At 45.4% G+C, this 12847-nt stretch overlaps 1 protein-coding gene across 2 annotated transcripts in view; it reads right to left on the reverse strand.

Annotated features, from left to right (window-relative positions):
- Positions 1–655: 655 nt before the first annotated feature.
- FOXN1 (forkhead box N1) overlaps positions 656–12847 on the reverse strand; it is a 284468-nt gene continuing 272276 nt past the window's right edge. For both annotated transcript variants that reach the window (XM_063955982.1, XM_063955983.1), the window contains 2 exons: positions 10791–11285; positions 656–2286 (listed from right to left, as the gene is read on the reverse strand). In XM_063955982.1, coding sequence (XP_063812052.1) covers positions 2015–2286; positions 10791–11285 — 767 coding nt within the window. In that variant the 3' untranslated portion in view covers positions 656–2014. The remainder of the gene's footprint in view (positions 2287–10790; positions 11286–12847) is intronic.

Genomic DNA, 12847 nt, shown 5'->3' on the forward strand with positions numbered 1-12847 from the left:
CGTCAGCTCAGGCCCCAGCCTGTTCTCATCGCACTGTAGGAGTAAGTCCTGGGCTGCGCAGAGGCTGCACACAGTGGTAAAAACATTCAATGGTGAGTGAGGTGCGAACGGATTTGCAGCTGTCCGCTGACTGAGGGATATTTGTAGCTTGGCATACACATGCGATCGCACACTTGCACGAGTGAATATACACGCCCCTTGGGCGACGACTATCTGAACGCAGGACCGCAAAATTAGCAGCACAGCGATCAGGTTTGAATTAGGCCCCAAGATCTTACCTCTTTCTCCTGCTAACACTCTCCCTGTCACCTGTACGCCTTGTGGGTACAGGCTCACTAAATTCTGTTTTGCTTTCTACCCCACCTGCCGATGTGACTCTGTATTGGTGGCTTCTAGAATCCATAGTCAGCTCTACTGCTTCCTCCACATCTCTTACCCCTTCACAATGCCTTCGGCTGTATTAATGTGTATAAAGTTATCTTATGTATTCATAGAAATTTGTGTTGCTTATCACTGTATGGCGCTGCTGGCACTTTGTGACACCCTGGAAATAAAAGATAATAATAATGATGAAACAAAATGGAGAAAGTGACATCCCACAGGCACAGTCAGAACTATTGCAGATGGATGACTTTATTTCACAAAAATAGATCATTTTAGTCAAAGTTATGTGCAAATGGAACTGGATTACACTATATTAATTCAGGGCAAGTTTACACGTAAAAAGGATTATATCACGTTTTGATGGAAGAATTCCTGAATGAAAACTAGAGGTTTTTTTTTTTTGCTTTACAAGTTCCAACAGGATAATAGCTTGGATGGTAAAGCCGTGTGGTATCCCATACATTATTCATAATGTGAAATATATTTTGGTCATTTAATACTGGATAAACAAACAAATTACAATGATAATAATAATGACACACCGCCATCTTCCGAGGACAGGCAAAACCCCACAAGAAAGACAACTTTAGGTGAAATAATGACTATTTATGTAATAAAAGTGCAATGAGGCATTCCACCAGAAGCAAGGGGTGCCCAGCTGAAAGGAAAGTGACACCTGCTTAATGAATTGCATGCATATCCACATATATTCTTATACAAGCTGTAAGAAAATGCATCTGAACAGGACTGAAATGTCTCTGAGTTCCTTGAATGACTTTTGCGTATGTCAGGACTGTGAAATTTTCATTTCTTTTTCTTTTGTGACATCAGCCAGCAGCTTGGAGTGTCACGTCATCCTTGCAATATGTAAGAGTGAAATGAGTCTTTAAAATAAAAGTTTATTTTGTTCTCCAGTTTCCCCAAATCTTTATGAAGCACCAGGGATTTTAGGCTTCTGGCCCCGGCATATACAGTTGCATGTGGAGTAACCACCCAAGCATGGAGTAACAAGAAATAATCTATTACATAATCCATTTCTGTGATCCAGAAAAAAAAGCTCTAGAAGCGCGCTGAAAATTTATGTTACTATGATGTAAATCTCTTAAAATTGAAATAGTAACATCAACAACATTTTATTAGAAAGGACTCCATTGGGCTTTTTACAAAATATCTATGTTCATAACACTGTGTTAGGCACTTAAAATAGTGCTATGACATAACGAGTTGGGGCGACAACAGAAATTAATATTAAAAATATCTAGTTGCGTGGAATTAAAGATCTATATATACAATAGTTAAATTAAATCTTTTAGATTAACAGAAAAATACAAACTCTGTTTTAATTTTCCTTAAAATTTACATTTACTATTTTCCATTGCCTGTGCAATCTAATATATATTTTATTGCTTTGTGCAGGATTGTATCATACAACCAGGGCAAGGTTATACAGCAATGCCCCTAAAAGCATACGCTTCATCTTCTGTATAATCGAAGACTGAACTAATATCGGTTTCATCAATCGTCCTTTCATTATTCGTCTGTGCTATATATAGTTTAATGAAAGAGGTTGTGCTGAATCCTCCTACTAGTAAAGGTACAGTCTATAGAGGCAGTTTTGAATGTAACATCTTTAAACAATGGCGGCATGCTTGGATCCAGAGTTACTGATGTATGAAGGCATGGCTGTGTCCAGCTCCATAAATGAGGAATACACAGTGGTGAGATGGATGTCACCTAATCCCATATGTGAGTTACTGCCCGGTGAACTAATCTCAGTATTGTTGCTGACACAGTTTGCATTGTGCAGGAAGTAATGTGGTGGAGGCGGAGTTAGTGATGAAGATATAAGATTTATGGGATCCAGTGCCAGACTGTCATCCTTAAGCTCCTCCCACAGGTGCCCTGCCAAATAAAATATAGATAGATGTTACATATGAAGTTATACTAGATTATTTTATCTAGCAAAATATTTGCACCTTATATCTCCAGGTGAATCAGTATTCTGTGGCCTAACAAACTGAATAAGCCAGGTATTTGATACAGAAAAATGTGAGCTGTGCAAAAATTTGCAGGGTGCAGCTATAGAAAATCGTTAGTGTGGTTTAGTATGTTAAATAGCCAACTGTGCATAGCGTTATATCCAATTACTTTCTTCGGGCTGCACCCACTCTGTGGAATGCCCTCCCACACACTATAAGACTCTCCTCTAGTCTCCAAACCTTCAAGCGTCACCTGGAATCTCACCTCTTCAGGCTAGCATATCACATTCCGGAACCACCCACATAACCTTCATAAACTTTCCTTTCCAATTACATCCCCTCTGTAGAGTCCACACATATCCTCACATATTTTCTTTCTTCACCTAAACATCCTCCTTACCCCTGGCCAACATCACTGTGTGATCTTATCATGCAGCCCAACAAGAACCTCTGCAATCTGGTGGACCATTATGCAATAGGTAGCACCTATCCTTGTGTATCAATGCCTATTTCCATATAGATTGTTTGTAAGCTTCCGAGTACAGCCTTCCTACCTTTATGACTGCCTGTTATTACTCCGTTTTATCAATGTTGTTTCCAATTGTAAAGCGCAACGGAGTTTGCTGCACTATGGGGGTAATTCTGAGTTGATCGCAGCAGGAACTTTGTTAGCAGTTGGGCAAAACCATGTGCACTGCAGGGGAGGCAGATATAACATGTGCAGAGAGAGATAGATTTGGGTGTGGTGAGTTCAATCTGCAATCTAAATTGCAGTGTAAAAATAAAGCAGCCAGTATTTACCCTGCACAGAAACAAAATATCCCATCCAAATGTAACTCTCTCTGCACATGTTATATCTGCCCCCCCTGCAGTGCACATGGTTTTGCCCAACTGCTAAAAATTTTCCTGCTGCGATCAACTTGGAATTACCCCCTATATAACAAACTGTTAATAAATGTATCTCGCTCTGCTTTGCTTGCCACAAGGTTACTAAAGGTTATGATTTGTAACATTGATAGTCAAGGATGGAAAAAGTCCAAAAACATGCTTTTTCTAGTGTCGACCTTTCATGTTGACCTTTTGTCAGTGTCGACCATATGGTGTCAACCTAATGACTGTTGACTTATAGTCCAGATCCCAGATTATTTCAAGGGGGCTTTGCTATCACTGTGATCAGAGGCACACTATGACATGGATACTTTTGTCAATATACTGTATGAAATAAATTATAATATATTTATGCACCTTTAAACCCATGTCTTCTCATTTAAGATTGTTTCTAAACAAAAATAAGAATTTACTCACCGGTAATTCTATTTCTCGTAGTCCGTAGTGGATGCTGGGTACTCCGTAAGGACCATGGGGGGGGGGGGGGTATAGACGGGCTCCGCAGGAGACTGGGCACTCTTAAAAGAAAGATTAGGTACTACATCTGGTGTGCACTGGCTCCTCCCTCTATGCCCCTCCTCCAGACCTCAGTTAGGGAAACTGTGCCCGGAAGAGCTGACATTACTAGGAAAGGATTTGGAATCCAGGGTAAGACTCATACCAGCCACACCAATCACACCGTACAACTCGTGATAACTATACCCAGTTAACAGTATGAACAATAACTGAGCCTCTCTCAACAGATGGCTCATACAATAACCCTTTAGTTAAGCAATAACTATATACATGTACTGCAGAGAGTCCGCACTTGGGACGGGCTCCCAGCATCCACTACGGACTACGAGAAATAGAATTACCGGTGAGTAAATTCTTATTTTCTCTGACGTCCTAGTGGATGCTGGGTACTCCGTAAGGACCATGGGGATTATACCAAAGCTCCCAAACGGGCGGGAGAGTGCGGATGACTCTGCAGCACCGAATGAGCAAACTCAAGGTCCTCCTCAGCCAGGGTATCAAACTTGTAGAATTTTGCAAAAGTGTTTGAACCCGACCAAGTAGCAGCTCGGCAAAGTTGTAAAGCCGAGACCCCTCGGGCAGCCGCCCAAGAAGAGCCCACCTTCCTCGTGGAATGGGCTTTTACTGATTTAGGATGCGGCAGTCCAGCCGCAGAATGTGCAAGCTGAATCGTGCTACAGATCCAGCGAGCAATAGTCTGCTTTGAAGCAGGAGCACCCAGCTTGTTGGGTGCATGCAGGATAAATAGCGAGTCAGTTTTTCTGACTCTAGCCGTCCTGGAAACATAAAGTTTCAGGACCCGGACTACGTCCAGCAACTTGGAATCCTCCAAGTCCCTAGTAGCCGCAGGCACCACAATAGGTTGGTTCAAATGAAACGATACCACCTTAGGGAGAAATTGGGGACGAGTCCTCCATTCTGCCCTTTCCATATGGAAGATCAGATATGGGCTTTTACATGACAAAGCCGCCAATTCTGACACACGCCTAGTCCAAGCTAAGGCCAAAAGCATGACCCCTTTCCACGTGAGATATTTTAGCTCCACGGTCTTAAGTGGCTCAAACCAGTGGGATTTTAGGAATCCAACACACGTTAAGATCCCAAGGTGCCACTGGAGGCATAAAAGGGGCTGAATATGCAGCACCCCTGTAACAACGTCCGAACTTCAGGCAGTGAAGCCAGTTCTTTTTGAGAGAAAAAGGGATAGGGCCGAAATCTTGGCCTTTATGGATCCTAATTTTAGGCCCACAGTCACTCCTGACTGTAGGAAGTGCAGGAATCGACCCCCCTGGAATTCCTCTGTAGGGCCTTCCCGGCCACACACCAAGCAACCTATTTTCGCCATATACAGTGAAAAAGTCTTGCTGTCACGTCTTTCCTAGCCTTTATCAGCGTAGGAATAACTGCATCCGGAATGCCCTTTTCCGCTAGGATCCGGCGTTCAACCGCCATGCCGTCCAACGCAGCCGCGGTAAGTCTTGGATCAGGCAGGGTCCCTGTTGCAACATGTCCTGACTGAGAGGCAGAGGCCATGGGTCCTCTCAGAGTATTTCTTGCAGTTCCGGGTACCGAGTCCTTCTTGGCCAATCCTGAGCAAAGAATATTGTTCACACTCCTCCGTTTATTACAATTCTCAGCCCTTGGGTCTGAGAGGAAGAGGAGGGAATATATAGACCGACTGGAACACCCACGGTGTTACTAGTGCGACCACAGCTATCGCCTGAGAGTCCCTTGACCCAGCGTAAAACCTTTTTTATCTTTTTATTGAGGTGGGACGCCCTGTAGTCCACCTGAGGCAGTTTCCATCAATTTGCAAAACTGCGTGAAGACTTCCTGATGAAGTCACCACTTTCCCGGGTGGAGGTCGTGTCCACTACCGGAATGAACACTGCTGACAGTGCGCTTACTTGATTCTCCGCCCAGCGAAGAATTCTGGTGGCTTCTACCCTCGCCACCCTGCTCCTTGTGCCGCCCTGGCGGTTTACATGAGCCCCTGCTGTCTGACTGGATCAGAACCGGTTGGTCGCGAAGCAGGAACTCCGCTTGACTTAGGGCGTTGTATATGGCCCTTAGTTCCAGGATATTGATGTGAAGGCAAGTCTGTTGGCTTGACCACAAACCTTGGAATTTTCTTCCCTGTGTAACTGCCCCCCACCCTCGGAGGCTTGCATCCGTGGTCACCAGGACCCAGTCCTGAATGCCGAATCTGCGGCCCTCGAGAAAGTGAGCACTCCGCAGCCACCACAGGAGAGACACCCTGGCCCTGGGGGATAGGGTGATTAACCGATGCATCTGAAGATGTGATCCGGACCACTTGTCCAGTAAGTTCCATTGTCCTTGCATGGAACCAGCCGAAGGGGATGGCCTCGTATGATGCCATCATCCTTCCCAGGACTCGAGTGCAGTGAAGCACTGACACCTGTTTTGGTTTTCAATAGATTCCTGACCAGTGTCATGAGCTCCTGAGCTCTCTCTATCGGGAGATAAACCCTCTTCTGGTCTGTGTCTAGGATCATGCCTAGGCGAGGCAGATGAGCTGTAGGAACCAACTGCGACTTTGGAATATATAGTATCCAGTCGTGTTGCCGTTTCACTTCCAGAGAAGGTGATACGCTGTCCAGCAACTGCTCTCTTGATCTCGCTTTTATGAGGAGATCATCCAAGTATGTGATAATAGTGACACCTTGCTTCCGCAGGAGCACCATCATATCCGCCATTACCTTGGTGAAATTGGCAATGACAATCCCGTACCGCAATTCTGAGGTACGCCTGATGAGGTGGATGAATGGGGACATGAAGGTATGCATCCCTTATGTCCCGATTCATTTCAGGCTTGCAATGACCGCTCTTATCGATTCCATCTTGAACCTGAACCTTTTCAGGTATATGTTCAGGGATTTTATTCAATATGGGTCTAACCGAACCGTCTGGTTTCGGGATTATAACATGGTCGAATAATAACACCCTCTTGTTGAAGGAGGGGACCCTTGACCACCACCTGTTGAAGATACAATTTACGAATTGCAGTTAACACTGGCTCCCTCTCTTGGGGGGAAGCCCGCCGGGTCCTCGGTGAGGGGGCATCTTCTCACAGTCCAGCCTGTATCCCTGCGATACAATTTCTATTGCCCAGGGATCTAACAGGGAGTGAACCCACTTGTGGCTGAACTTACGAAGGCGTGTCCCCACCGGGCCTAGCTCCGCCTGTGGAGTCCCAGCGACATGCGGTGGGTTTTTGTAGAGGCCGGGGAGGACTTCTGTTCCTGGGGACTAGCTGTGTTGTACAGCTTCTTTCCTCTGCCCCCGGCTCTGACAAGAAAGGACGCACCTCAGACTTTCTTGTTTCTTTATTCGAAAAGCTGCATTTAATAATGTCGTGCTTTCCTAGGCTGTGCAGGAATATAAGGCAAAATATCAGAATTACCAGCTATAGCTGTGGAGACCAGGCCCGAGAACCTTTCTCCACACAATCCTCAGCCTTCCATATGCCTCTTAAGTCGGCATCATCTGTCCAATGTATATTCTACAGGACACGTCAAGCAGAAATCGACATAGCTTTTGTCTCTAGGACCCAGTATACTCATGTCCCTTTGGGCATGCTTTATAATTATATATCTATCACTTAAGACAGCATCTTAAAATATTTATATGCATACTAGGGTCTCAATCTCTGCTGATAAGGTACCTGTCCACGCTGCCACAGCGCTATAAACCCATGCCGACACAATCGCCGGTCTGGGTAGTATACTAGAATGTGCACACTATCTGCAGGATCCCTGAGAATAGCTAGTGCAAACAGGACACCCAAGGGGAAGATTCTCAACACATCCTGGCCCTAGTGTGGAAAGGATACAGCCTGAGAATTCTCTTGTGGGAAGCTGCCGTCTCTTGTCTGGAGATTCCCACTCTTTTTCCTCATGAGAGGAGGGAAATTTACTTCAGCATTCTTCCCCTTAACATGTGTACTCTCGTGTCAGGGACAGATGAGTCATCAGTGATATGCAAATCATCTTTTATTCCAATAATCATATATTGAATATCTTTTAGCCCTCTTGGCTGTAACTTTGCATTATCGTAGTCGACAGTGGAGTTAAACTTTGTTATTTTGGATAGTGAACATAGAGAGACTCTGAAGGACTCTGTGACATAGGGACAGACCAGGGAAGATTTCCTTTCTGTTCCCTAACCTTTTGTGCAATAATTTTACCTCAGCACTTACACATATCCAAACAGGTGTCGGCGTTGTTGACGGAGACACCCTCCCACACACTTATCCGCTCTATCACCTCCTTAGAGGAGCCTTTTACCTCAGACATGTCGACACACGCGTACCGACACACCACACACACAGGGGATGCTCTATTTGAAGACAGTTCCCCCACCAGGCCCTTTGGAGAGATAGAGAGAGAGTATGCCAGCACACACCACAGCGCTATATAATACAGGGATGTATACTGACTGTTAATACAGGGATGTATACTGAGTGATTTTTCCCCTATAGCAGCTTATATACACAGTTTTGCGCCTAAATTTATGTGCCCCCCCTCTCTTTTTTACCCTTTGTGTACCAGGATACTGCAGGGGAGAGCCTGGGGAGCTTCCTTCCAGCTGAGCTGTGAAGAGAAAATGGCGCCGGTGTGCTGAGGAAGAAGGCCCGGCCCCCTCAGCGGCGGGCTTCTATCCTTTTATGTACTTTAATGGCGGGGGTTAATGCACATATGCACACAGGGGATGCTCTATTTGAAGACAGTTCCCCCACCAGGCCCTTTGGAGAGATAGAGAGAGAGTATGCCAGCACACACCACAGCGCTATATAATACAGGGATGTACACTATACTGAGTGATTTTTCCCCTATAGCAGCTTATATACACAGTTTTGCGCCTAAATTTATGTGCCCCCCCTCTCTTTTTTACCCTTTGTGTACCAGGATACTGCAGGGGAGAGCCTGGGGAGCTTCCTTCCAGCTGAGCTGTGAAGAGAAAATGGCGCCGGTGTGCTGAGGAAGAAGGCCCGGCCCCCTCAGCGGCGGGCTTCTATCCTTTTATGTACTTTAATGGCGGGGGTTAATGCACATATACAGTTTATCAGACTGTATTGTGTGCTTTTCGCCAAGTAAGGTAATCTAATTGCTGCCCAGGGCGCTCCCCAGCACCCTGCACCCATCAGTGACCGGAGTGTGTGGTGTGCTAAGGGAGCAATGGCGCACAGCTGCAGTGCTGTGCGCTACCTTAATGAAGACTGGAGTCTTCAGCCGCCGATTTTCAACTTCTCTTCGTTCTTCTGGCTCTGCAAGGGGGACGGCGGCGCGGCTCCGGGACCGGACGACCGAGGACTGGGCCTGTGTTCGATCCCTCTGGAGCTAATGGTGTCCAGTAGCCTTAGAAGCCCAAGCTAGCTGCAAGCAGGTAGGTTCGCTTCTCTCCCCTCAGTCCCACGTAGCAGTGAGTCTGTTGCCAGCAGATCTCACTGAAAATAAAAAACCTAACAAATACTTTCTTTTCTAGGAAGCTCAGGAGAGCCCCTAGTGTGCATCCAGCTCTGGCCGGGCACAGATACTAACTGAGGTCTGGAGGAGGGGCATAGAGGGAGGAGCCAGTGCACACCAGATGTAGTACCTAATCTTTCTTTTAAGAGTGCCCAGTCTCCTGCGGAGCCCGTCTATACCCCCCCATGGTCCTTACGGAGTACCCAGCATCCACTAGGACGTCAGAGAAATATATTTCTCACAGTCTAAGAATATCACTTTTAGTAAATTAAGGGAATGGGGCTCCCATGTTCTACTAATTTAGTATTTATTTTATTACTTGTCTCTAAGGATTACATACATCAAATAAATAATCTCGTACTTTTAGTATTTTATGTTTTTGAATGCAGATATATGACTCTTGCCATATAATGACTAACTTTATTAACTTTTATATTAGCTCTGTTTGTATGATGTCTGGGGTTTTTCTCACTTCCTAAAGACTTTTTCAGAATAAAGATGAGACAATAAACTGTACGTGTATCTCCTTATTCTCTACCAGTAACGAATGCGTGCATAAGGGGGACTTGATCTAGGTGCAATTAAAGTTAGTGTGATGTTCTTATGATATTCAGGGCCATAACTAGGATGGTATGGACGTGCTCATCCCACAGCACATGTGCTTTGTTGGCGGAAAGTACTAAGTACTATGCGCCACTGCCAGCTGTATCGCTGCCCACAGTAATGTATGTAGCAGTGTGCCCGGCTCCTTCTATGCCAGGCTCACCGCTACATACATTACAGTTGACAGCACTGAAGCTGTCCATCCGTGTCCTCCACCCCCTCCCGGCTCCCCCATCTCCTGCAATGTCTCTTGGGACTTGGAGAGATGTCATGTCTCTCCCAGCCCATTCCCACAGTGCCCTGGTCTGAGGAGCCATGGCGTTTGGGCGAGCAGCAGATCTGGAGAGAAGAGCCAGGACTCAGGCAGGCCAGCAGCTAAGTGAATGAAGACTGATTCTGTAGTGCTATATGTGCAGTGTGGGTGTACTGTGTAAGAGGTACTGCTGTGTAGGCGTAATGTGTAAGAGACATTGCTGTGTGGGCATAATGTGTCTGGGGCATTGCAATGTGGTGTAATGTGAATAAGGGACACTATTGTGCAGCATAATTTGAATTGGGGGTACTATTGTATGGTCACGCCCATTCCCCACGAGACCACTCCCTTTTTCCAGCGCACGCTCTCCCTATTTAAAATATGGGAGTGTGCGGGGGGGAACACTAATGTGGGACAAGTATGAAAACTAGTAGACAGCTTGGAGGGTGCTATCACTCATAGCTACCAATCAGATTCTGCCATATTTCTATTGCTTTTTTGAAAATGAAAGAAAATATCTTTGTGGTTGCTATGGGCTACAACTTTTTTCCTCTGCAACTATTTCTGTAACATCCTCCAATGAATGTGAATGGTACTGTATATATTTGTTACTGTACCAATCAGTGAGGTAATTGCTTATTTGACTAAGTGAAAAAAAGCACAGAAAACAGCATACTGTACCTTGTAGTTCAAAGTCTGTAAGGGAGGGATTGAGGGCATCAATATCATTGCTCAACTCTCCTATCAGGTGGTCTTGCATTGTCCTGGTTGGGGAGTGCTCTGTTATCATCTTCATGCTGTGAAGTGGAGGAGTGTGGGCTGGTATCGGAGAGTCCTGGGGATTAATGGGTTGTGTATTCAGTTCACTTTGGTTTTCTGCTGAAGGATAATGGTTTTGTGGCATGCCATGGGACTGTTGTATCATTGCTGGTGAGATCTGCGGGAAGCCATGCGGGAGTGATGTATAACACAGCGGCTGTTTTTTGGCATGTATGGATTCAGAGACATCATGCATGGATTGTAGAGACGCAGGCATGGGGGGAGATATATTCTGTTCATGTGTCTGAATGGACAGCTGCATTGCAGGAGATGAGTTCATGAGTCCAGAGGTATTACACGCCAGGAGGGAGGACCTCAGTTTCTCCGTTCTCTCTCCTATCAGCTTATCCAGATCCTCTGTGGAGAAGATAGGAATGAATACATTGTATATATACTGTTAGATGAATCTACAAATGGGAAAATATAGTCATGGTTTTTTCTGCCACATATAGGGGTAAATGTTATAACCTGCAATTTAAAGACAGTCGCTAGATTGCAGAAGTTTAGCAGCTAGATTTAAAACAGCACTCATTTAAAAAGCAAAACATAACCGGTTTTGCCTTTTAAATTATTGCCACTTTAAATCTTGCAGTTATAGCCCTGAAATCTCTCTACTGCCTGCAACTGGCAGGTTATTTAAAATTACCTCCTAGGGGTCTATTCATGAAGTAGTGAAACGTGTGGAGAAGTGAGCCAGTGGAGAAGTTGCCCATGGCAACCAATCAGCATTGATGTAACATTTATAATTTGCATACTATACAATTGTATGGAGCAGCTGATTGGTTGCTATGGGCAACTTCTCCACATGCTCACTTCTCCACCCTTTTCACTGCTTCAGGAATAGACCCCATAGTCTTTTATAAGTCAATTTCTTGGGGGGGGAAGGGGGGTTGTTTCTAATGCTTTTAAACCTCCAGAAGTCCTGATAACTGTTTCAACAAGCCCCCAAACCTGTTATTAAAAATCATAATGTAATGTAAAACATACGTGATAGAACCATATGTCTGTATCTGTTTGTTTGTTTGTTTGTTTTTTTCTTCCTTCATACCTCAACCTTTCCGAGTGCCAAAGAGTAACACTTATGATTTATGTAAGTAGATTAAGCATAGACATGCACACACATGTTAGCAGATGTTTAATGGAGAAATGCAATATGCCATATATAGCAACATGCGTTGAAAATGCCTAAAACCTACACAAATGCAAAGTGCAGATGCTGTTACTGTAAGTTTGTAAGACAATAATGAAGTTGATCCATACAGATTGGATAAGAAAATAGGGGCATCGGGCAACAATCATGTTAGTGTCAGTGATTCCGCATAGCCACTTATGTATTGGTGGACGGATGGAGAATATCGGGCTCACTCAGAGGCATTGCGTATACATCCCGATAGTTAACATGGGTTCACTACGATATGTCGGCGGTCGGGCTCCCGGCACCAGTATACCGGCGCCGGGAGCCCGACCGCCGGCTTACCGACAGTGTGGCGAGCGCAAATGAGCCCCTTGCGGGCTCGCTGCGCTCGCCACGCTACGCGCGCCACGCTATTTTATTCTCCCTCCAGGGGGGTCGTGGACCCCCACGAGGGAGAATAAGTGTCGGTATGCCGGCTGTCGGGATCCCGGCGCCGGTATACTGTGCGCCGGGATCCCGTCAGTCGGCATACTGAAGACCACCCATTAACATCAGTGGATGCAGATTGGAACTGAATGGAGAGCGGTGTGTGTGTGTGGGGAGAGAGGGGTGGCTGGCATGTTGGGGTTGTGCCAGTGATAGGGACTGCATTGAGTCTGATAATGTGGCTGATTTCCAACAGATTGTGCAAATTTTTGTGCACTACAGTGGATTAGAGCTACAGAAAGTGGGTGTCTCATTAGACAGTCCATTGGCATTAACATGAATTTACAGTAGTGGCTGT

This window comes from Pseudophryne corroboree, chromosome 2, assembly GCF_028390025.1.
Source record: "Pseudophryne corroboree isolate aPseCor3 chromosome 2, aPseCor3.hap2, whole genome shotgun sequence".
Taxonomy (NCBI): Eukaryota; Metazoa; Chordata; class Amphibia; order Anura; family Myobatrachidae; genus Pseudophryne; species Pseudophryne corroboree.